Source organism: Ammospiza caudacuta, chromosome 5 (assembly GCF_027887145.1).
Source record: "Ammospiza caudacuta isolate bAmmCau1 chromosome 5, bAmmCau1.pri, whole genome shotgun sequence".
Taxonomy (NCBI): Eukaryota; Metazoa; Chordata; class Aves; order Passeriformes; family Passerellidae; genus Ammospiza; species Ammospiza caudacuta.
In genome coordinates, this window is record NC_080597.1 from 26,051,140 (window position 1) to 26,072,937 (window position 21,798).

At 39.0% G+C, this 21,798-nt stretch overlaps 1 protein-coding gene across 1 annotated transcript in view; it reads right to left on the reverse strand.

The window, feature by feature from the left end:
- LARGE1 (LARGE xylosyl- and glucuronyltransferase 1) overlaps nucleotides 1-21,798 on the reverse strand; it is a 274,524-nt gene that overhangs the window by 116,922 nt on the left and 135,804 nt on the right. Inside the window, exon 6 of the mRNA XM_058804704.1 lies at nucleotides 13,440-13,563. Coding sequence (XP_058660687.1) covers nucleotides 13,440-13,563 — 124 coding nt within the window. The remainder of the gene's footprint in view (nucleotides 1-13,439; nucleotides 13,564-21,798) is intronic.

Genomic DNA, 21,798 nt, shown 5'->3' on the forward strand with positions numbered 1-21,798 from the left:
ACCAAAGACACCCGTGCTGCTCGCTGACTCCACAGAAGCACCACCAGGTCAGTGCCTTGCAGGAGGAGCTGCGGGTCAGGCTGGCTGGGGGGAGGCACCAGGCTGACAATCAGCAGCCCTGAGGTGCCCCTTGCATGCCTCTTCTGCATATCAGAGGTGGGCTCATAAATGGCATCAAACAGAACCCAATTCCATCACCATCCTGACTAATGGCTGCAGACTCCCTGTGCTGGGGAAACAGCCAGCAGCAAATAGAAAAACTAATAAAACAGGAAAGGCAGAAGGAAGTAGAAAATACAGTCCGTAGATTTTGCCTCTCCAGAGCCTTCATGCCAGGTTTTACCATTAAAAATACCTAGCATCTAGAACAGACTGATTAAAATAAAGAGAAATGTGAATCAGGTTTTGTAATAAATGACTCAATGGAAACATGGATATCCAAAAGTAATTGTCATCTACTTGCTCTTCAACAACTTCAATATAGGCACTATCTTCCTTGAAAATTGCATCAGTCAGATGATAAACTAAGTTTGAAATCTTAAAAGAAGGCAAACAGAGCAAAACTTCCAGGCCACAGCAAAATCACAGAGAGTTTTAAATCTGCACAAGTTGTAGCTGAATTGTATCTCACACTGATCTGAAAAGCAGTGCAATCTACATGGTGAAAGAACTTGCAGCAGGAGGGATCTCTGTGAAGCAAAACCATCCAAAGTCTTTTGTAGCTGCTGGCTACAGGCAGCCCTTACAAATATCCTAGGCATGGGGAACAATCCTGAAATTCTGATGTGTAAATCAGGTAACAATAAAAATTGTTATTTCCTCTGACTGGATAAATAACTTTATAGACACAGCTGACAACTTGTTTTTCACAGCTTTTTCATTACTTGCTTAGTGCTTTGATGCTACTATGAACACTACAAGTAGCAAGATATTGGTTTTTAAATCATGTGGCCTTCATTTAAGACAAAGCTAACAGAACTGGGGCTTTCATGTCACTTCTAAACTGGAGGAAAATACTGCCACCACTTTAATGATGATCATATTCTGTGATTTGTAACATAAAGCATAAAAAGAGGGGGTAAAAAACCAATATTGATTTGCTGGCAGAGGACAGGAAGTTTGCTTTATGCATGGTTTTTCGCATCACTGTTTTTCACACAGGGAGATCTTCATCCTGCTGTGAATATATGCCATACCTCTTCCCACATTCCTGAAACTTGAGTCACAATTCCAGCAGCACTAGCAGGGCTCAGGATTAGTTCCAGGATAATCCTTCCCATTTTACATTGACTATACCTCACAATATCTAACCTCTCTGCTGGGACATGTGACTGATCCCCTTTTTCACTCTCTCGCTTCCAGGGGAGCAGTATCAACACCTTGTTGCAGAGACTGGGTTAACTGGGAATCACTGAGGAAGGAGACAAGTAGGTTACCATTTAAATTTGGGTAAACATTCATGCCTGTCTTTAGCACATTTTAGCACAGATAATTATAATAATAATAATAATAAAAGAAAAAACTTAGATTGAGAAATTCTAAATCCTCATAGATCCTGAGAGGAAGAAGATTGCTGTCACCACCAATAGTTTTCTTAGAAAGAAAGCCAAAAGGAATCTCCTTGCATCTTACCTTCAGAAAATCACTGCATTTGCTCCATCCTTGTCAGGCATCCAGCAAACATTATCAGAAGAGCCTTATTTGAACAAAACCAGACTCTTCTATTAATGTTTGCTGGATAACTTGTAACTTCCACATTGAATTTAGTTTTTTCATGGGTGATTCACATGTTTTGATTATACTGATATTCCCCCCCATAACCAGTCTTTACTATTTATATGAATGGTTGTCAAGGAAACCAAAAATACAGCAAAGTTGGGTAACTCTCCTGGATTCAGAATTTCTGGTTTCTGAGTATTTTAAGAAATAATAACTTGCTCTAAGAAACAATTGTAAGGAAAAAGGAATTTATACATCTTTGCTAAAATTATTTTTCTATTTCTGCTGCCCTTTGAGGCTGTTCTTGCTCATCACAGAAGCACTGGTGACTTTAATAGGATTCTGCCTCATCTTTCACTTTAAGAAACAGATGGTATCTTCCACACATGTGTGCAACAAGTCTGGATACAAATAGCAGTGAGCAAAAAGGTTGAGATAGAAATGGATGATTATTTGAACCTCTGGGTCCTGGATAATGTAGAGCAAATGCAGAAACCGTGGAGCAAGCCACAACTGGAAAGGAAGATTAGATACTAAAAAGGCAGAACAAACAAAACCTCCAAAATCAGCATCAGCATACAGCAAAGGAAAATAACTGCAAATTAATTTTCATCTCTGTAGCAAAGTCCATAACACAGTCTGACTGATGTTGAGCATTTTTTTCTTTTCTTTTTTATATTTTCCTTCCTAATCTCTCACCAATACACACATGCACACAAAGGGCAGACAAGTGGGATAAACCTAATTCAAGGATGCTTCTTCAAAACAACTTCCTAAACAACAAATTTAAATGAGGGTGCCAAGAGCTTATCCATGCTTTATACGGATACAACTGCAGACATAAACTAAAACTGATGTAGGATTTATTTTGGTCTCTGCCACTTAGGCAACAAAACATTCAGCCATACAGCTTCTTCAGAAAAGTAAGGACCAAAATGTAATTCACCTACTGGGATCTTCAGGGACTATCTCACTCCCCTTAGGTGTTTAGCTGGCTTTTCTCCCACTTTATTTAGCCCCATAAAACTCAAATGGCCAGTTTCTATTTGAGTCCTTTTTATTACTCTCATTAGAGACTTTCTAATTTTTTTTCATTGTTTCTTGCTATCTCCAAAATGCTGAATGCTCTCTTTGTTTTCCTTTTTTCATTTGTGCAAAAAGGGACTGCAGAATGACAAAGTCTGGCCAGTCTCAGTTAGTGCTGTTTTCTTTGTTTCTTGTTCCTTTGAGGCCCCTGGCCTCAATCACAGCTGTTTTCAGTGCAGCAGTCAAGGGTGGAGGACCTAAAAGAGTCTGAGCATCCCGAGAGAGGTCAGTGAGAACCAGCCAAACACCAGCCTCCAGCCCCACCTCTCCAGAAGAGGGAAAAGAACAAATCTTCCCTAGAAAATAAGATAAAGCCTTTCTTTCTTATTATTTTCTGTCAGTGAATGAGTGAAAAGAGACAAACAAGCTGAAGCAGATAAAATGGCAGGAAGCCAGAGCTTTCTGCTAAAAGCTGACTGACAGGTAGATCTGGCCAGAACTCGCCCAGTGGTGAAAACGCAGGGCTGCCCCTCTCGCTTCATCTGTATGCAAAGATAAGAAAGATCAATTGCCCGCTTTAATTGCCAGTGAACTCAATCAACAAGCTCTTTGTGCTAATTCATCAGGGAAGATACTAATCCATGAAAATATTATCACTGTCTGATGTACTTGAAGCTTTTCCACTTCAGTAACTATGCAAGTACATACACACTGGCTGCAGCCATTCCATGTTCTACACATTTCCATGCAGCTCTCGGGGTCAAAGCCCAGCAACACAACCTGCATTTTGCACATCAGGATAACAAACAGGTTTCACCAAGATGCACTATGCAGGATAAAATGCAACAGCATATCCTGCATAAACACGTTTTGATGGATAGACAAAAGCTCCAACTCAGTGACAAAAACTTATCTGAAGAGGGATTCTCTCCCTACTGGAAAATCTTTTTGTAAGGATTATCAGAGAAGGTTGCAGAAGTTACAGTGACTATTGCTTACCAAGTAATACCTGAGAAAGCAGGTGTAAAATACTAGTTATCATGCACAAAAACATTCCCAACCAGACACCAAGAATGTTGAAGGACTGACTTCCCACCCTTTTAAGCCTGAAAGATTCCCATCCAGTTTGTATCCATAGAAAACCGTGTTTGACAGCCAGAGTTGCAAAATAAAAAATCATAGAATATATCAAGTTAGATGGGACTCATAAGAATCACTGAGTGGAACTCTCTTCTCCTCACAGGACTACCTAAAACTAATCCCTATGACTAACAGGTTCATCCATGGTCAGGCTTGGAGCCATGACCAGAGCTCAGAGCTTGGTGACATGACCCTGGGGAGCCTGGTCCAGTGACTGACCACCCTCTCAGTGAAGAACTTTCCTGATGTCCTAGGGTGGTTTGTGGAATGGATGTGGGAATGCAGCTTCCACCAGATATCTGATATCTTAACACAAAGTCAAAACACAGCAAATGCTTATGAGAAAAAGGATCCATTCTTCTATTCAGAAGAAAATCCCTACTTACTATTGGGCATCTCACCAGTAAAATCACCTTCCTCCAGACCTAAACTTACACTGTTTCTGCCTAAAGAGTAAGAACAATAGGACTTCAACAGCTGAAAATGCTACACCAAGAAAAGGGCATTAGTTGGTGGAACACACATCCAACTAGTGGAATAAATGCTATATCCCATAAAGAACTCTTATGTCTCTTTTTTTTTTCACCAAAAGCAAACAATTTGCAGGAAAACAAATCAACCTCCACCCTCCAGAGTTGTAGGTCAAGTGAGTGCAACTTCTTATATAGCAATTATTGCTTCATGGGAATAAAAATTACATAAAACAGTGTTCTTTTCTCTAGTGCTAAGTATTACCATCTCTCAAAACTCCTAGGGACTAAAATGCTCCAGGAATATATCCAGAATAAAAAGAATAATAAAGGATAAAAGGTATTACAATTATGAACAAGCAAAACTAATAATCGCCTAGTGCAAGAAGCAGTGAAGGTGATAGGGTGTAAAAGTGTTCTTTTTCTTTTTTATTAGAAAGAGCTACATTGTCTCTCCAACAATGCAGCACTAACTAGATAAACAATCTGAAGAAAATAAAGACATTGGGAAAACTGGGCTCCTTCAAAAACAAGAAACACTGAAGTTCATAGTTAATTGCCCTGCTTCTGGTTAAATATCCTCAAATACTTCAGATAACAGTTTGCATTAAGTGTCCATATAGCAGGCATGTAACTCTTACAACTTCCTGAAGCATCTGAGGGCTAAGTCCACCAGTGGCACCCTAATTCCACGTAATCTTGGAGTTTCACCCTAAAGACCATCAGATAAAATTGCAAGCAGACAGGTGAACACAGGTTCCAAATGTCTCAATAAAACAATACAGATGGAACTATTTTAAAGGCTTTCATTGTGTCAGCTAAAAACTGTGGAATCCATCCAGCTGTGAAAGGCGTTGGATCTCAATTAATGGAGGAATATATGGGAAAATTAACAGGGGATCAAAATACTACTCAGTTTTCATCTTTTTTTCTTTAAGGGTGAGACCTAGACACCATCAACTTAAGCTCAAAGAATGAAACTTCCACAGAATTTAAAAATTTGATTAGAACAGAGGTAGCTCTACTAAGAGAAATTATTCAAGTCAAATTACCATCAGTGGCATCTTATTAATAACCTTACTATGTATCTCAAAAAATTAATCTTTGTAGGACTGCAGATTGACCTGAAAAGTGATAACTTCGCTAAAAGAAACAAAATTTCTCAATTTACAAGTCCAAATGTTCTCATACTAAGTCGACTCAAAAAAGAGGTGATGTAAATAGCATTTCATTAACAATGTTATTACCTATCCCCCCTTTAAAGCAAGTATTGAGACTAAAATCAGACTGTACACCCTTACCTGGACTGAGATGGTTTCAGACCTATGAGAAGAGTGACTCCAGCATATGCTTGTGCTGTGCCAGGCACACAAAAAGGTGTGCCCAGACAAGGTGAACACCATTTCTGTCCACAGAAAAGTATGACTATTTCAGCCCCAGTCCTTCAGAAGACTTGGTCCCTACACTGCCTGCTGAACTGTTCCATAGGAAGTAGCTCACATCAGATCTATTGCCCAACACTTCCCTGAATCTCAGTTGTTTCTCAGAAATAAGCCAACACCACAAATAAGCCAACATCATTTACAAATGAGGAAATCTAACCATTTCAGCTCCCAGGTTGTGAATCAAGAATATTCTTGGAGTCCTTGCAGCCTCCTATATTTTTCAGCTTATCAATCAGGCATGGAAATACATTTACTTCAGTTCTTTGTAAATCTAGAAGCAAGGCTCATTAAACATTTTGATAAAACGCTCACATCAATACTGATCCTCACTAGGAATGCCTTGAGCAGTCACTGCTGCTCTTCTGTGAGTAACTGAATGCCCTTTGACAGGGAGGTGTCCCTGTGAGCAAGTGAAGAGCCATTAAGAGCTAAGACCATCTAACTATAGCCATTATACGTCTTCCCAGCTTTCTACCTGCAGGTGCCAAAGAAAGAAATTGTGCTGGAGCAGAGGATGACCATTAACTCTCCCCAGCAAGCACAGGGGATATACAACCTACACCCCTCATGCAGATCAAAGTGTTCAAATAACTTCTGTATATCCAAGGTTAGGTCAGCAAAATGCTCTCATTTCTCATAGGTGGATGATAATGCTCTGAGAAAGCAGCTGCTGTAATGGGAATGCATGGAACAAACGATAGCTGCCCAAGTTATTTTGAGACGTGTCATTTTTAGGCTTTTCCAGGGCATGCTTTTTAATTTCTGTCAAATTGAATAATTTTTGGAAAATCTCATGCGAAGTTATTCATCCTTTTCTCATTCTCTGCTAAAATTGCCTTCCCTGGAGGTGCAGCACATGTTGCTGCAATGAGCAATGTTGAGGAAGCTGAATGCCAAACAAAAATCCTTGCTGTTGAAATGTCACAGTCAGCTACTATGATACAAATGTGGGTGATTTTAAGAGGAAGAGAGTTGGCTCCTTAGTTCTCATTCCACATATGTTACACAGAGCAGCTACACCATCTTCCTGGTGGACACAGAACAGAACAACTGTACTGTTTTTCCCTAGAATCAAGAAAAAGGTGGCACTACAGAGAGGCCGACAGCAATCAGAACTAAATTATAAAACTAACAAAGAACTCCAATGTTTTTTCAAAGCACCAGCAGCAGTAGGAAGGTACAAGGGGTTTACAAAGTCAGACATGAAGCTTTCTCCTCGAATAGTAGTGGAAGCACTGCACAATGTAACACAGCAGGCAGACTTCACAAAGGTTCCACTGTGCTGGGGAGTTTGAATTGCTATCTGTTTCCTGGTGGATAGTAATGTCCTCCCAAACAGTCTGAAGGAAAATATCTTGGCTTACAAAACCAATCTGTTAATTTCCAGTCATCTTTACTGAAAATTATTGATAAAAGACTGTTCTTAAGATGGCAGCACTGTGTCACAACCACAAGAATCTTTTATCACCTGAGACTTCAGGCATCTAGTATTCAATATGTCCATTAGCAAAGACACAAAATCTCAATTATAAAGTAGAAATTCAAATCTAAAAATAAGTAATAAATCTTATACAAATCTGTAAAATGTTTTGATTAGAGACTTCATTTTCCAGTATCTTGGATTTGCATATTTTAAAAAAATAAAGAGAAGGGGACACGACAGGAAGCAGCAGCAGTCAATGCCTATCATTTCACTGACATGTGCAGTGGGCCAGTTTACAGGAAGACAAAAGGCTGGTGAAATGCAGGAGCACTGCAAGCCCCCCATAACATGTGAGGGTTTTAGATCAAAACCTCAGTGCCATAGAAACACTTTAACTGAATACTTACTGCTGTGTGAATGAATGTAAACATAAACAGATGCTGGGTTTCTCTTTCTGAGTTGCATTAATAGCAATTAGATCTTGTATATGAAGTGGAAAAGAAATGAAGCAAAGTAACATACTTCTCCTTTATAACTTTGTGTGTTTGCCTCTGAGGCACACAGTGAACTTCTTAACAGATAAACAATCCTGTGCTGCCCTTAAGAATATATAATCTACATGCAGTGCAATGCAAATACAGTCAAACCCTTACAGTCCATGATAGTTTAGGGGTCAGTCACTATTACTGTGATTATTATAGGTGGCTGCAACATCCAGTGGAACTTCTTGACTAGGAAGATGATGGAAGGCAGGAGAATGCGGACCAATTTTATTGTTCAAGGCTTTATCAACACTGCTATCGTTGTCACCCTCTTAAACTGAAGTGAAAACCACCAAGCTAATAATCTGTTCATCAAATACACTCTCACATCTTCCCAACTACCAATCAGAATCCCTCTCTACCATGCTCAGAAAGTGGTAGTGCCATTCTGTTGAAATATTTGCTTGATCGTGCTTCCAACATTGGTATATTGCAATACTGCAATACATACAGCCTTATCACTACTATCACTCAATGGAAGAGCTTCTGCTGGTATCCAAAGATTTCATGGCATTTGAATTGCTTTTTGTGCAATTTGCTGCAAAGACATTTACATATGGAGCATACTTTAAAACAACTAACTTTATTGGGATTTTGACCTCCAGTAATGTTTGCATGGACAATACAATGTGTCAGACAGGACTTGCTTGCTGTCTAGATGGTAAAGGGAGTCTCTATAGCAAGGGCTCTTACAGGGTTATCTTAGCTGGATTGGGTGAGACTCCCTAAAACATGTTCCTGTACAACTTCTGTAACCCAGCTGACCCATGGTCCTACCTGACCACTGCAAGATATGTATTATGTGTATAGATCACCTTAACCTATGTACAAAACATTTCTCAACTATCTTAAGTATGTACAATAGACTGTCCTACATGATCATTTCTACACATGCAGGAACTGTTCCTATTGATTGTCTTACTCTTGTACAATTGATTAACTTTGCAGCAGGAACTGTCTGTGAATATCTGGGACAGCCAGATTCTTTGCCCAGGATGTTAATCGACATGCTTAAGCATACAAATTGGTCTAGGCACCGCAGGGTCTGCCTGGGGAATCTCAACAACTGTCTGAAATTCCCACCGGGACCACTCCTGTAACAAGCTGTCAAATACTTCTTGTGCCAGCAGTTCCATCAATCACCTAGCTTCAGCTTGGGCTGCTGTCTCAAACCAGTCCTTTATCTCATCTGTGCAGAAATCAAGCCTGGGAGTTCCTGGACCACTGAGGGAATTTAAGTGCACTAGGGGTGCACACAGGCACAGCCCTGAGAACCAACTATGCTACAATCATAATTAAAGAATTAAACTTTATTCTTCTGCTTAAGTCTCATAGCCCTTGCCCATTAGCTCAGCTAGCTGGAGCATGGTGCTAATGACACCAAGGTCGTGGGTTCAATCTCTCTACAGACCCTTCACTTAAGAGCTTGACTCGATGATCCTTGTGCGTCCCTTCTAACTCAGAGTATTTTGTGATGTCTGTCTAAATGATGTCAATATCTGACCTAGTGAACTGGCTTCAAAGCTGATGAAAGTGGCTAAGAAGTAATTCACCTCATACTGCAGCAAATGCCCAAAGATAGGTGATCTTTATGCCATGCTTTACCTGAGTTTGGTTGTGCCGTATCAGACTACTGATTTTGTAGTGATCTGAGTGCAGATGTCAACATTTCTGATAGGAAATCATCTAATGCAGCACTGGTACTCAGATTTGTGGTCTGTTGTTTCGGGGAACAGTAAAAGCTGCAATATTATCTATATGTATAGCAAAGAATGGAGCTTTCCATATTTCTCTTTCAGATCAAATGTTCATCTATTACAAAACCCTCTTCACCATCCCTTCAAGTTCATAAATCGATTGCAGCATATGTGGGCTAAACTATTTAAAGGAGATGGCTTTTCTGCTCTATCAGTGATTAAAGGACAGTGTATCTGGGCCATTTACTCACAGCAGAGCAGGCAACTGCTCATTCTACATTCTGCGTTCTTCAGTTCACCTGACGTCACCGGTGTGTCAAGCAACGTGTGGGAAAACAAACTCACCTCATCTGTATTCCACCCATCACATACAGTACTGCCTTATCAGCTGTTCCTTCTGCTTGGGACAGTGCAGATCACAATGGATTTAATGCCTGTGTTTCCCTGGGAGTGAACTGACACAAGATTCCATGTTTAACAATGAAGTGCAGAAGCCAAGTGCCCAAGCCGCACACCTTCAATAGTTTGTTCTGGAGCTTCTTCATGTAAGACTGAACTGAAAAAAACACCATTTCCTGCAGCCACATATGTGCAAATCACAGCTGTAATAGATGAATGTTTCACAAGCTTTTTTTTCCTTTTATTTAATGCTCAAAGACCATGAAAATGGTCCATTTATTTTGTGGGATGCATTGTTGTATTAGATACGTCTACGCATTAGGACCAAAGCTGACTAACACAACTAAAGGGATCATATAAAGTGAATTTACACTGCCAAGTAACTTTCCAGTTTGCAGTCACAGCCATATATGGCCACATAAATTCGGAAGAGTTTTGTGTGGGCCATACTGAGCAGTGGAAGAATGAAGAATGTAGCTGTGGAATAGTTCAATTACTGGCACCATTATCAGCAGCCCACACTTCAAGGATGCTTACTGTTGACTACTGACTGCACGTAGCAGGTTTAGTTAATGGGAGAGAGTTCCAAATCCTAACAGCTAGTGAGTTGAGGGAGAGCTTTTAAGCACCCATCCATGTTCCTTGAGGTTATTGGCAAGGCAGTGAGGAGACAGGCCAAGTTATGCTGGGGAAGGTTACAAGCATCTTAGTACAACTGGCTGTTAAAATCTTCAAACTAACTGGTTTAAAGAAATATATCCAGCAAGCTGCCATCTCAACTGTGTCTGACCCTGTTCCTGGAAATGCTGTTATTTTGGCTCAGCTCCACAGTTAAGTTTCCTCCTCTTCTATCCCATCCCATATAATGCACCCCAAGCAAAGATATACCGTTCCTTGGCCATTCTTTCCTGTGCTCTGTCTCTCTTCCAAGCAGGCTGCTGGTAGTTTGGCAGCATCTGCTTCTAGGGAGAGAATGAACCTAGGCTCTTTGTGGTGCAACAGCAATGTGAAGTGCTGTGTCACTTTGCAAAAGGAAAAATAAGTCTTCTCTAAGTTTTAAAAGGACCATCTGACATGCTTAATTCACAGCAGCAAAGCAGATATGTTGGTTTGCTGGCCCTAGAAATTCTGATATAATCCATAATACCTTGTCTTCCCTTTCTTGCAGTGAAGTGTCCAGTTTTCCTCTAAAACCTGAGAGAAAACAACAGCCACAGCCAAGACTAATTTTCTGTGCCTTTCTTCAGGACACTGGTATCTCTAAGCTATACAGCATGTATTTTAAGAGCTGCAGGATATGTTAAGAAACACTGCCAAATACCAAATACTTTAGTCTCCAAATTCTGCCTTTTAAAAAATTAATATGCTACTGGAAACTGTTGCCTGAATTCTAAATAGCTACTTGAAAACAAAAAAGCATCCATATTATTTATGGAGGATCTAATATTATGTGCTCTCTTCCACTGTTTGAGCAGGAACAGGAGTAGAAGCAGGACTTTTCCTAAGACTTAAGGGCTTAATCTAACATGCCAGCTCCTGCTGCATTAGAAGGAAGAGGCTGGAAGCTCATACATATCCAGTGGGAAAAAAACAAACATGAAATGAAATGTTTTCTGCAGCAGCTAAAATGCGTTCCAAAACAACTGAACATCAGTGAATGAAAGCTAAGGAGAAAGTTCTCATGCCATTACTCAGTTTAAACCCTTTTAAAAGTCAGAAATTGGTATTGATTGCAGGCTTAAAAAAGAACTATGAAACATAGCATATACTGTAACAGTGAATCCATAGATCACTTCAGAGAAAGACAAGCTTTCTAGTAAACATCCAGCATCAGCTCTAAGTTTTCTTAACACCAGGCAGCAAAATACAGCTCCCAAGAGTGCAGGTGAAATACATGAACCAAACCAATCATTAAATCCTCTCTAGGGGCTACATAAGAAACAAATGAGATGAGCTTCTACAGCTGTCTGTAAACAGCTCCTCTGTCGTCCTTGCTAAAACCTGCAGAATGATCTGGATATGAGCCAGCATCATTCCTGGTTTTTTAAAACTCTGTTTATATTTATAACTCTTTGCTCTCCTTTGCTAGTGTCTATCACATTCTCCTATGCTCAGTACTATATATTGTGGTTTTTTGGCCACTGAAACCAGGGAAATTGCTTGGTATGGAAAATGATGAACTCTGAACAAGAGGGGCAAACTTGGAAAGACCTATTTAGGCATCAATACCTGCATCCAGCTAGATACTGGTCCTCAACCTAAAGCCTATGGGTTGCATGCAAGGTAATCTAGTGTGGATGTAGGTCACCGGTCATATAAAAAATCAAGGCTGAGTGAAGAGGGAGGGACAAAACAGTTTTGCTCTGTAGCCTCATATCCTCATATCTACTCAGTGCTTTGCCTATAAACCAGAAATTGGGGATCACTGAAGCTCTCTTGATTATTATTTACTTAACTAGATTGGACCATAACCAAATGACCAGAAGGAAAACACTAAGAGGTCTGTCTTCCCCAGCTGAGAGACTAATTAAAAACCCTACAATTTGCAGAAAAGCACATGTAATATAGACACGTACGAGATCGATAGGAAAAAACCTCCTCCTTGCTATACAGCTATAAAGAACAGAAGGGGGATCTCTGGCTAATTAGGTTAATATCAGCTTATGGCTTCATGTAAAAGAACCAATGAAAAATAAAAACAGAAACAAAGTATTTTTCTTAAGAATCACTTTTTTCCCTTTTCCATCTCTTTCTAAAGCCTTCTGTATTCAATATTTCATAACGCAGTGTGCTTTGAATTTCCCTTTTAGTAAGTACAGCAATTTGCTAAATTTAGGTTTTTTTCCTTGTTTCAGGGTCCTGTTCAGAACAATCTGGTAAGTAATACAAATTACTGCCACCAACTTCAAATGCTAAAGTCTGAATACTTCATTCTACCTCCACAGGTAAAAAAAACATACAGCTCCAAATAGATGCTGTGCCTCCATGTTCTGATTTAAACTTTTTAAGTATGAAAAGATAATTACTTTGAGTGATTCCCAACCCCCCCATCCCATTGACTGAACTTTTAATAATTTCTTTTGGAAGGGCATCCATACAAAAAAGGTAGCTATTGTACTAATGCTACCTTGTCGAAGTGTGTGTACTTAAGAGTTTCACACACCTGTGCCTGAGGCACAGTGCAAGGCAGTTAGGTGTTTCCAGTAACAGACTTGGGTTTATTGAGCAAGATTCTTAAGATTTCACCATTGCTACTAGGAAGAAGTATCCTTAAAAAAACATAGTGTTATCAGATGGACAGCCAGAATCCTCTTGCTAGCAAGTGAAATTCTAAGCTGCTACACAAAACATTTCATTAGCTGCTCTCGTTCTAGAAAACTGCACTGATTTTAGCCATTTAGCATCTTCCAGTTACGTGTAATCGGGGTTACAACCATGTCAGCTAGAATTAGTTGTCATCAGGGAGAATATTTTTAGGCAGTAGTTCCCCTGCAATTCACCAGTCAAGGGAGATGAGGAACAAAGGGTGACATGAAATCACAAGGATATGACTGACACCTGTGTCTGTGTGTCTTTACCTTGAGCTCATCTGCATCATAGAAGTCTATGCGCACGGCCGGGACCATCCACGTCTGGAACAGAGTGGCCAGGATCTGTTTGGCAATTGCATCTGCGATGAGGTGGAAGTGGAGTGGGTTCCGCCTGATATGAGGAGGGAGAGGAACGCGTTAGTTCAAAGGTTTCTAATTCCTGTTCTTAAAGGACAACATCAGAATTTACAAAGTTTTATCTGTGTCTACCATGTCAAGTTTTGAGCGTGCAGCTTGTCTGGTGGAGTCCTGCTCTGTGGCCAAAACACTGACACACAATTTGAATACACATGACCAGAACACAATACTCAATCAGTTTCTGGGTGGCTATGAACACACAGAACCTTTGATTCCAGCAGAATGTGATGATTTATAACACCTAAGAGTCTTGTCCCATGCACCAGCTCCTTAAAAAAGGCCAAGTTAATATGCCTTTGGGGACTTGAGCTTTGGAAATGATTGTTTCAGTTTCTAGGTGAACCTGGTAATTTATCTTTGTAGTAAGAAGACTGTCCTAGGTTAAATATAACAATTTAAATGAAGTTAAATTCTGAGACCCTTGAGTTTACATAGAACTTTTCTACAAAGCAATCTTGGGGAACCAACAGCTGTCCCATAGGAGCCCAAAATTAGATTTTCAGGTAAGTGCCTTCTAGATATTCACTGGCATAGTGAACAGAATGGAACTTGCAAATCTTACCATATCCTTTTTTCCTAATGGTTAAAGAAAGGCACCAGAGTGCCTTTTACTTCAAAACACCAGATCTGGGTTCACCTCTGTAATCACACGACATAGGCTAACTGAAAAGCTTCAAAACAAGATGGGTGAAGCCAGTATCAGCAAGACTGGCAAGCTCTGACAAAGTGTATGGTTTTTCTATACTAATGTGAACTTAGGCATCATAAATACCTTGTTTAATTCCCTTAACCTCCCTCCCTTTTAGGGGGAAAATAAGCAACAAAATTTGATCTTAATTTCTGCGGTAGGAAACCTACCAGTGGAAATTACTCACAAATTGTAATCTTCCATGTTTAGCCCTAGCTTAGCAACTTTCTCTGTCAGCAAAAAAGGACAGACTTTGAAAGAACTACTAAGAGGAAAATATGCCTGTTTAGACTTCAGCATGGGATCAACCTTTCTTTGATCCCTAGAGTGGAATAGTGGATTCTCATTCCTATGGAATTTGTAAAGCTAAATGAGTGTACTTGCTAATTGGTATTTTTCATCTAACAAGAGAAGTATTTAGTTTCAGATGTTGATTAAAGCAGAAGATGAATGATGCTACTACATTCTTCAGTGTGAATGAAAAGTGAGGAAAACTATGTTAGCTCAGGCCAATATACTTCCATTACATTTTTGGGCTTAACCCAAAAAATGAAGGTTATTTTTTCTCCATTTTCTACATTAATAAAAAATGTGTGCCTTCCTTTTAATGTTTCTCTTCTTGCTTTGATGAGTAATACTGCTTCCCACTGAACAAAGTCCACAGGAAAATGTAAAAATACATATATTTGTTCATAGTATTTTAACAGACCCCTCAGCAGAAAGAAGAGGAGATTGTAGTGAGAAGCAGTGTATGACTGGATTTTGCAGATCCAACCCAGCACTCGGGGCTGCCAGTGAAGCTGCTGTGTTGGCTTCAAGGACACTGTGGATCACATTATGTGCTTACAGGAAAAGCAGAAAAGGGCTGGGTAGAAGCCTTATATATGAGATAATCATGATGGCAGAATAAACCCACAGCTGATCTGCCTTAAACAATATCCAAAACACTAAGCCACAACACGCTTTTCAGAAGACAAAGGTCTTTCAATCTCCAGCTTGTCCTGGAGGGAGGAGGGGAGGGGGAAAGGCTCAAGCTGCCAGCTGCTGAGTGTCCCATTACCAAGCTAAAGGGATCACAGCAATTACATTTGCTTCACCAGCCCAGCAGGAGAGTAGAAGAGGACATCCTGGCTCATGCAGATTCCGCAGTAACCAGGCACCTTGCCAAGAAAAAAATCAGGAAATAGCAGTGATCAGGAGATACATCTCATTAGTAGAGACAAGGCCAAGAGAAACAAAGTACAACACCGGTGGCTTTGGGTACTGGCAGAGCAGTATCTCAAGACAAATAAATGTTCAATATCAACATACACATCCCACAGAGCTCCCTCTGCTAAGGAGGGGCTGAGTCTGGGTTCTGGTAGGACTACTTCCCAGCTGGTGTTCTTCAGTAATTTCCTTCCCTTTTTTATTCTGGGTTATTTATCTTATATTCTAAAGTAGAATAAGAAGAGTAAAAATTCAGTTTAAAAAAAGGAAGCTCCGTCTTCTTTTAAATGATCATTTAGTTAAATGGAATTTATATAAAATATTTCAAGATGAAACACACTAGTTGAAAAGAAAAAATCTGACACAAAGACACTCAGATGTTCAGTAGCAGTTTATACTTATCTGAATGACCCAGAGTGTATGAAACTTATATGGGAACAAGTGGGTGACATTTACTTTAGTTCATCTCCTGCTGGGAGAAAGAAAAAAGGATAGCTGTACTCCCACACAGAAATCTCTTTCAAGTTGTTGGCCTCATGGTAAAGATTCAGCTGGAAGGAAAGTGTGTGTCAGAGGCAAGGCAAAAGATTATCACTTACAAAAATATATCCCCGAAACAGTATAGGGACCTGATGACATCTGCAACTAAATGTGCATCAGCCACAGAAAATTTTACTCCAGACGAGATTTCAGTTCTGTGAAATGTGAGGTTTAGCACGGTGCTGGATGCCAACAGTGCACAGCCTCAAAGCTGGAGGACCTTCTGAAGGTAACCAGACTGGCATACACACAGATGACATCTTTCACCTCTTCTGCTGTCTGCAATATGTGAAGCCTAAAAGATATGGATTGTTTCAAAGTGTTTAAGAAACAAGTTTAGAAGCTTGCAGATCAACCAACATTCATTATAACAGATACAGAAAAGATTCTGAAAGATGAGAAATCTTTCTCAACAGATGTATGAAAGGGATGTCATGATTATCTGACAACATGATTGAATAAGTGACTCTAAGAATTTGGGATGACAATCAGGATATTGTGAAGGATTTCCACTGAAAGTTGAATTACATTAAACTGGGACATTTTGCTCATTTTCCACCGGGCACATCAAGAAAAATAAAAAAACCACACACATAAAGGCTGGTTGTATCTTATACTGATAGAAATCCCTATACTGTACTGGGGACAGTATATTCAACTATGGAATAACATGGGTCAATAAAAGCCAACTGTGATAAACTTCTAACACAAAACTAACAGGTTTTGGAAAGTCCTCAGTATTCATGTGAATTAATCTGTTTAGGAATAAATGTTTCTAGTATCCCAGGTTTCAGAACAATGAGCCCCAGGTGTTCCAGATTCCTTACTGCAGAAGCAGGTATTGAAACAGCCATAGAATTTCTCACAATGTCCAGGAATACTTAATCTTATTTACTTCAATGATTTTGAACATTGGAATTTCTACCAACTACAACTTTTCACAGTTTCTGCTACATGGAAAATGCTGATGCATTATTGCCTAATTTGGTAAAATATAGTTCCAAAATGTGGCTATTTCCCATCAAGTGGAAACTTAAGGTTCTAAGTACTCTGTTCAGAAAACTGCAAATCTTCCTATATTAACTTATTTCCACTTATCTTAAGATCAGAACACTATATGATGAAGTAAACCATATGTAAAAAGCACACATTTACTTTCCTAAATTACTTTTCTCAAAAGTGAACAAAGGGAGATTCTAGCCAAGATTTTCAAGCATGGATGCTTAAGTATAGGTTCTTAGGCCTAAATATAGGAGTTTGAATGAATGCCCTCATTTTCAAAATTGCTGAGGTCCTATAAAGTTAGGAATATGAAAAGACATCAATTTTTTAAAAGTCAGGCCATGAATTTAGAAGTCTACTCCAAGGTACCCATTTCTCTACATTTTTTCTTATCATGATGTCTTATTCTTGCATTTCAAAACCTCTTATTCTTCATCAGATTTATGATCTGCTTGCTCAAGCATTTGTGGCCCTTTCTTTTCAAATAGCCGCTGCCATAGAATTAAATACAGAAATCTACAATTGAGAAAGGGAGTAGTGAACCAAGGCTCACTCTTCCCTCCTGCACTATTCCATAGCTCAATTGTTAGTAATTCAAAAGGCAGCTCCTTGGCTGCTTGGTTACACAGTTCTCTCTCTGCAACAGAGAAATTTTATTTTCTAAGAATACAAAAAGGTCAGTAGTCCAGGGGGTTTATTTCCAAAACCTATACTTTATTAAGGGAAGCACAACAAGGTAGTACCCCTTATATCTCTAACAAATGGTTACAAGAACTTCAAACAGGAATTATAAAAGGCAGTTTGGGAAACTTTTTCTCCTAATGCCCATATGACAATCCCTCTCTCATATGAGAAAAATTTTAATGTGAAAATCTTCAAGATGTTTTTATACCACTTCACACCCATTTGATGTGGTATTGATGAAAATGCTCCCCAAACTATTGCAGAGAGACTAAATACACATTTACGGCATCACTCATGGATCTTCTTGTTTAGTGTTTACTTACAGAACTTCTTTGAGAAGTACTAAGAGTAAATCATGAACAGATTTTTTTAAACATTGCTTTCTCCATTATGCTTCTATTGTTAGGACAGCTAGAAAAAACAAAAAGTGTGTATTATTGATGCATTAATATGGATCAGAGAAACCAGGCCACACTTTATGTGTTTTGCCAGAATAACCTCACACAAAATAGACTGACACATTAGAAAAGTTGGAAACACTGTCGGAGGCTTTGAATTCTCAAATTAACTCCATTAAGGCAAAGTGGTCTCAATGGAATATAGCCATTAGATTATATAAGCTTTAATTATCAGCCAGTGTTGACTTGTGACTTTTACTTGGAAATTACATGTCATCCTTTTAATTTAATTTAGATTTTAATTTGCTTTGTCTTATTCTACTTGTTCTGAGAAAAAAAAAAAAAAAGAGTTCATTATTCTTACAGCATTCTGTAACACAGCTTCATATCCTGTTCTTAAAAATGCTCAGACATACACTTCACTTTAAGGTTACAAGCAGCCTTCTTAAAGCAGAGGCAACTTCACAGCAGAGGCAACTTCACATTAAAAAGCATTTGTCTCTAGTTTTGTTTACATTTCTTCCAAAGCCCCCACACTCCTATGCCACTATTGCTGTAGTATAAATGGAGAGTTCAGCCAAAGAAGTAAATGCAGTGTCTCCTGAGAAGAAGAGGGACTGACACAGTGGGGAAAAAAACAGAAGGCCACAAAAAACCAACACAAGTACTTGCTGGCACAAAAGAGAAGTTAATTGTTTACAGATTGTCAGGCTGACCTAACTGCCAGAAACATGCTATAATTGTGTAAGTTTGTTTTTTATTTTGCTTCCAAATGAAACATAGTGTTAGGCACATCTTTGAAAAAGGACACATTAAAAACCATTTTAGCTCTTACTCAAGTTAAGACTTACCCGAACCAAGAAATTATCTTTTTAATATGTAACTGTGACTGTGGGCTGTTTCTGTAGCACTCTAGGGTTTGCAATTTTTAGAAATGGAGTAAAACATTGAAAAAATCACCAATGTAACTTGGACCAATAGTTGCAAAAGATTCAAGGAACATTATCAACCACAGAAAACTGCTTCAATTTTGAAAAAGAAATGCAGGTGCTTTTTAGCTTACCACTATAATCACTGTTTCCAGAAGTATTTGCACTTCATTCTGCCTATTTGACCCAATATAATACATTTTTAGTGTTTAGTCTTTTGGTTTGGAACAGCTAAAGTGAGGCTGCTCTAAGGACATGGTGATATGCTTGTGTTAAACTCAGATAATTTCTTTTTACCCCTGCAATGGCTTTATAAAATCTGTCATAATTGGGAACTGGATGTGCAAGAAAGGAAAGTGGCAAAGTTGCAGAGTAGGACTGAGTATTCATTCTACCAGCCTCCCTCTGTGCAGTGCTGCCAATGCATATTTATCAGACTGCAAGCCCTGCACTATCCCAGCTCTGCTGAGTCTCCTCCTGAGAACAGACTGTCAGTTATGTCAAACTGGGTGTTAAAAGCTGCTGGATTTTGTGGCTGGAGCATACATTTTTAAAAGACAAAACTGGAATCAAGCTCCTTTATCACTGGGAATGAAACACATTTCTGAATTATGGTGTTCTTATGTGGAATCAATCACACTACCCCTTTCCTCTCCTTTTCCCACTCTGGAATCTGAAGATAGATGTGGTTTCTCAAATGGTCTGAACAAGTAGCTTGCCTAAGTCTCATAATATATATGGTATGACTCAAATCTTGGTGTTTTAGGCCTGTGGAGAGCTGAAATGTTCAATATGCAGGATTTGCTGTACATTCCTGCAAGAGAGGAGAGACAGCACACTCCATCTATAGATAATCCTGTAGCTTTTATCCTTAATGACCCAGCACTCCTGCTGTTTTGAGTCTCTATTTAGTACTCTAGCTAAAGTTGGGGGTATAACAAATATGTTAATGCTCCCTGGGATTAGACTGATATGGCCTCCTTTTCTCAGAGCTTTTCTATTAGAGAAGTAGAGATTTCCTATGGAAGTAGGGAATTTAGGTATATAGGTTTGTATCAAAATGCATGCTAAAACATTACTAACCTGTACAGAAATGCCAAATTACTTAAATAATAACCTGTACAGAAATGCCAAAAGAAAGACATGACATCTTCATGAATTCCACATAGATTCAGTGACATCAGTGTCTTACAACAAACACCAACTGAGGTGCAGGAAGACAGGTGAGGACATTAAGCCTGGTTGCTTTGAGGGGTCAGTTGTTTCATCAGTAGATTGAATTCAGGATGTGTCGTAGGAAAAACAAAATCTCTATGACAATAAGTTTGGCAGCATATTTTTTCTGTTCTTGCAAAACTGTTAACATTTAATGTGGTGATCCTGGAAATGAAGGACCAGTAGTCTAACTTAGAGATTAGGATAACAAACTTCTTGTTAAGCAAACTTCTCCATTGGAAGCAGACCTTTCAAACAATGGCTTTTTGAACAATGCCAGCTAGCATGCACCCCCTGGTGCATATTTAGGATTAGAAGAAGGGACATCTCCATGCCTGTTCTCACTGACGACCCTCAAGTCAGAGGTAAACTTGATGCTGACATCATGAAGCACTGACTATCTGAACCGACCATTTCCAGCTCTCCTAATTCAATCCTCCTAAATGCACTATCATGACCTGTCTCCATTCTTCATTCCTATAATTAAACAGATCATACCATCATACCAGATCATACCAAAAAGCCTTTCCAATCATCACCATTTCTGAATTGCATAGTGGTCTCCAAAATAACATCATTTGCACATGGCAACCAAAGCAAAGAAACTTAGTTCTAAATCAATATTCAGCTTAATTTGTGGTTTCTTTTTGCTTATTCTGCATCCTTCTACAGAACTGCCATTCCAAAGATGAAGATCCAAGAAAGGAGTGCTACTGAAGCATGGCCATGGAGTCACAGCATCAACCGATGCTTAAGAAGTCTGTGTTTTCTAGAAGATAACAAAGAAACGTCTGTCTCTGTCTCTTTTCTGAGAATATCTTCTCTTTCTAGCAAACAATTTAATAGCTAGTGAGAAATCCTAGTTTTAGGCAGGAATGGACTTAGACTTGTCTTTAAGTATGTTCTGAGCAAACTAGGGAGATAGGTTATCTGGAATGTGCTCAGGTTTCATTAGCTATACTGGACTTTATCTTGACCACCTCTGCTGAGTTCAACAAATCCTTCGACATGAGCAGCAGTGCAGGCCAAACCCAGTATGTTCTTGACAGAGGGAGAATCCATCAGACTTAGAAATACCAATATTAATTACCTTTTTTGTTTAAACATTTTAATTTTTATTATTTAATAATTTAATTACATGACGGTATTGTTTATAAATTTGCTAATTGCTCAGAGGAGTGCCTTAAGTAAAACAGGGACATTTCCTTTAAAGAACAGAGAGAGGTTGTTTAAACCTTTGAGCTGTGAGATGCCTATTATTTACAGAACATTTGGAAACAGAGAGATTAAAGCCTTCTCAAAATGGATGCAAGTATTAGAATAGACAAACAGGGAGAAGCTTACCAATAGGATAACTAGTGTCACCACAAAAATATGATTTTCCATTAAATCCCTTAGAAACAACAAAAAAATACAAAACCTCCCCACATCCTTGCAATATAAACCCAGTTTACACTGAACAATTCAAACTTCTAATTGGAAATAGATATAGTTTTAACATTTACCAGAATTTTAATGTTTAGTAAAATCCCCCAAAGACAATG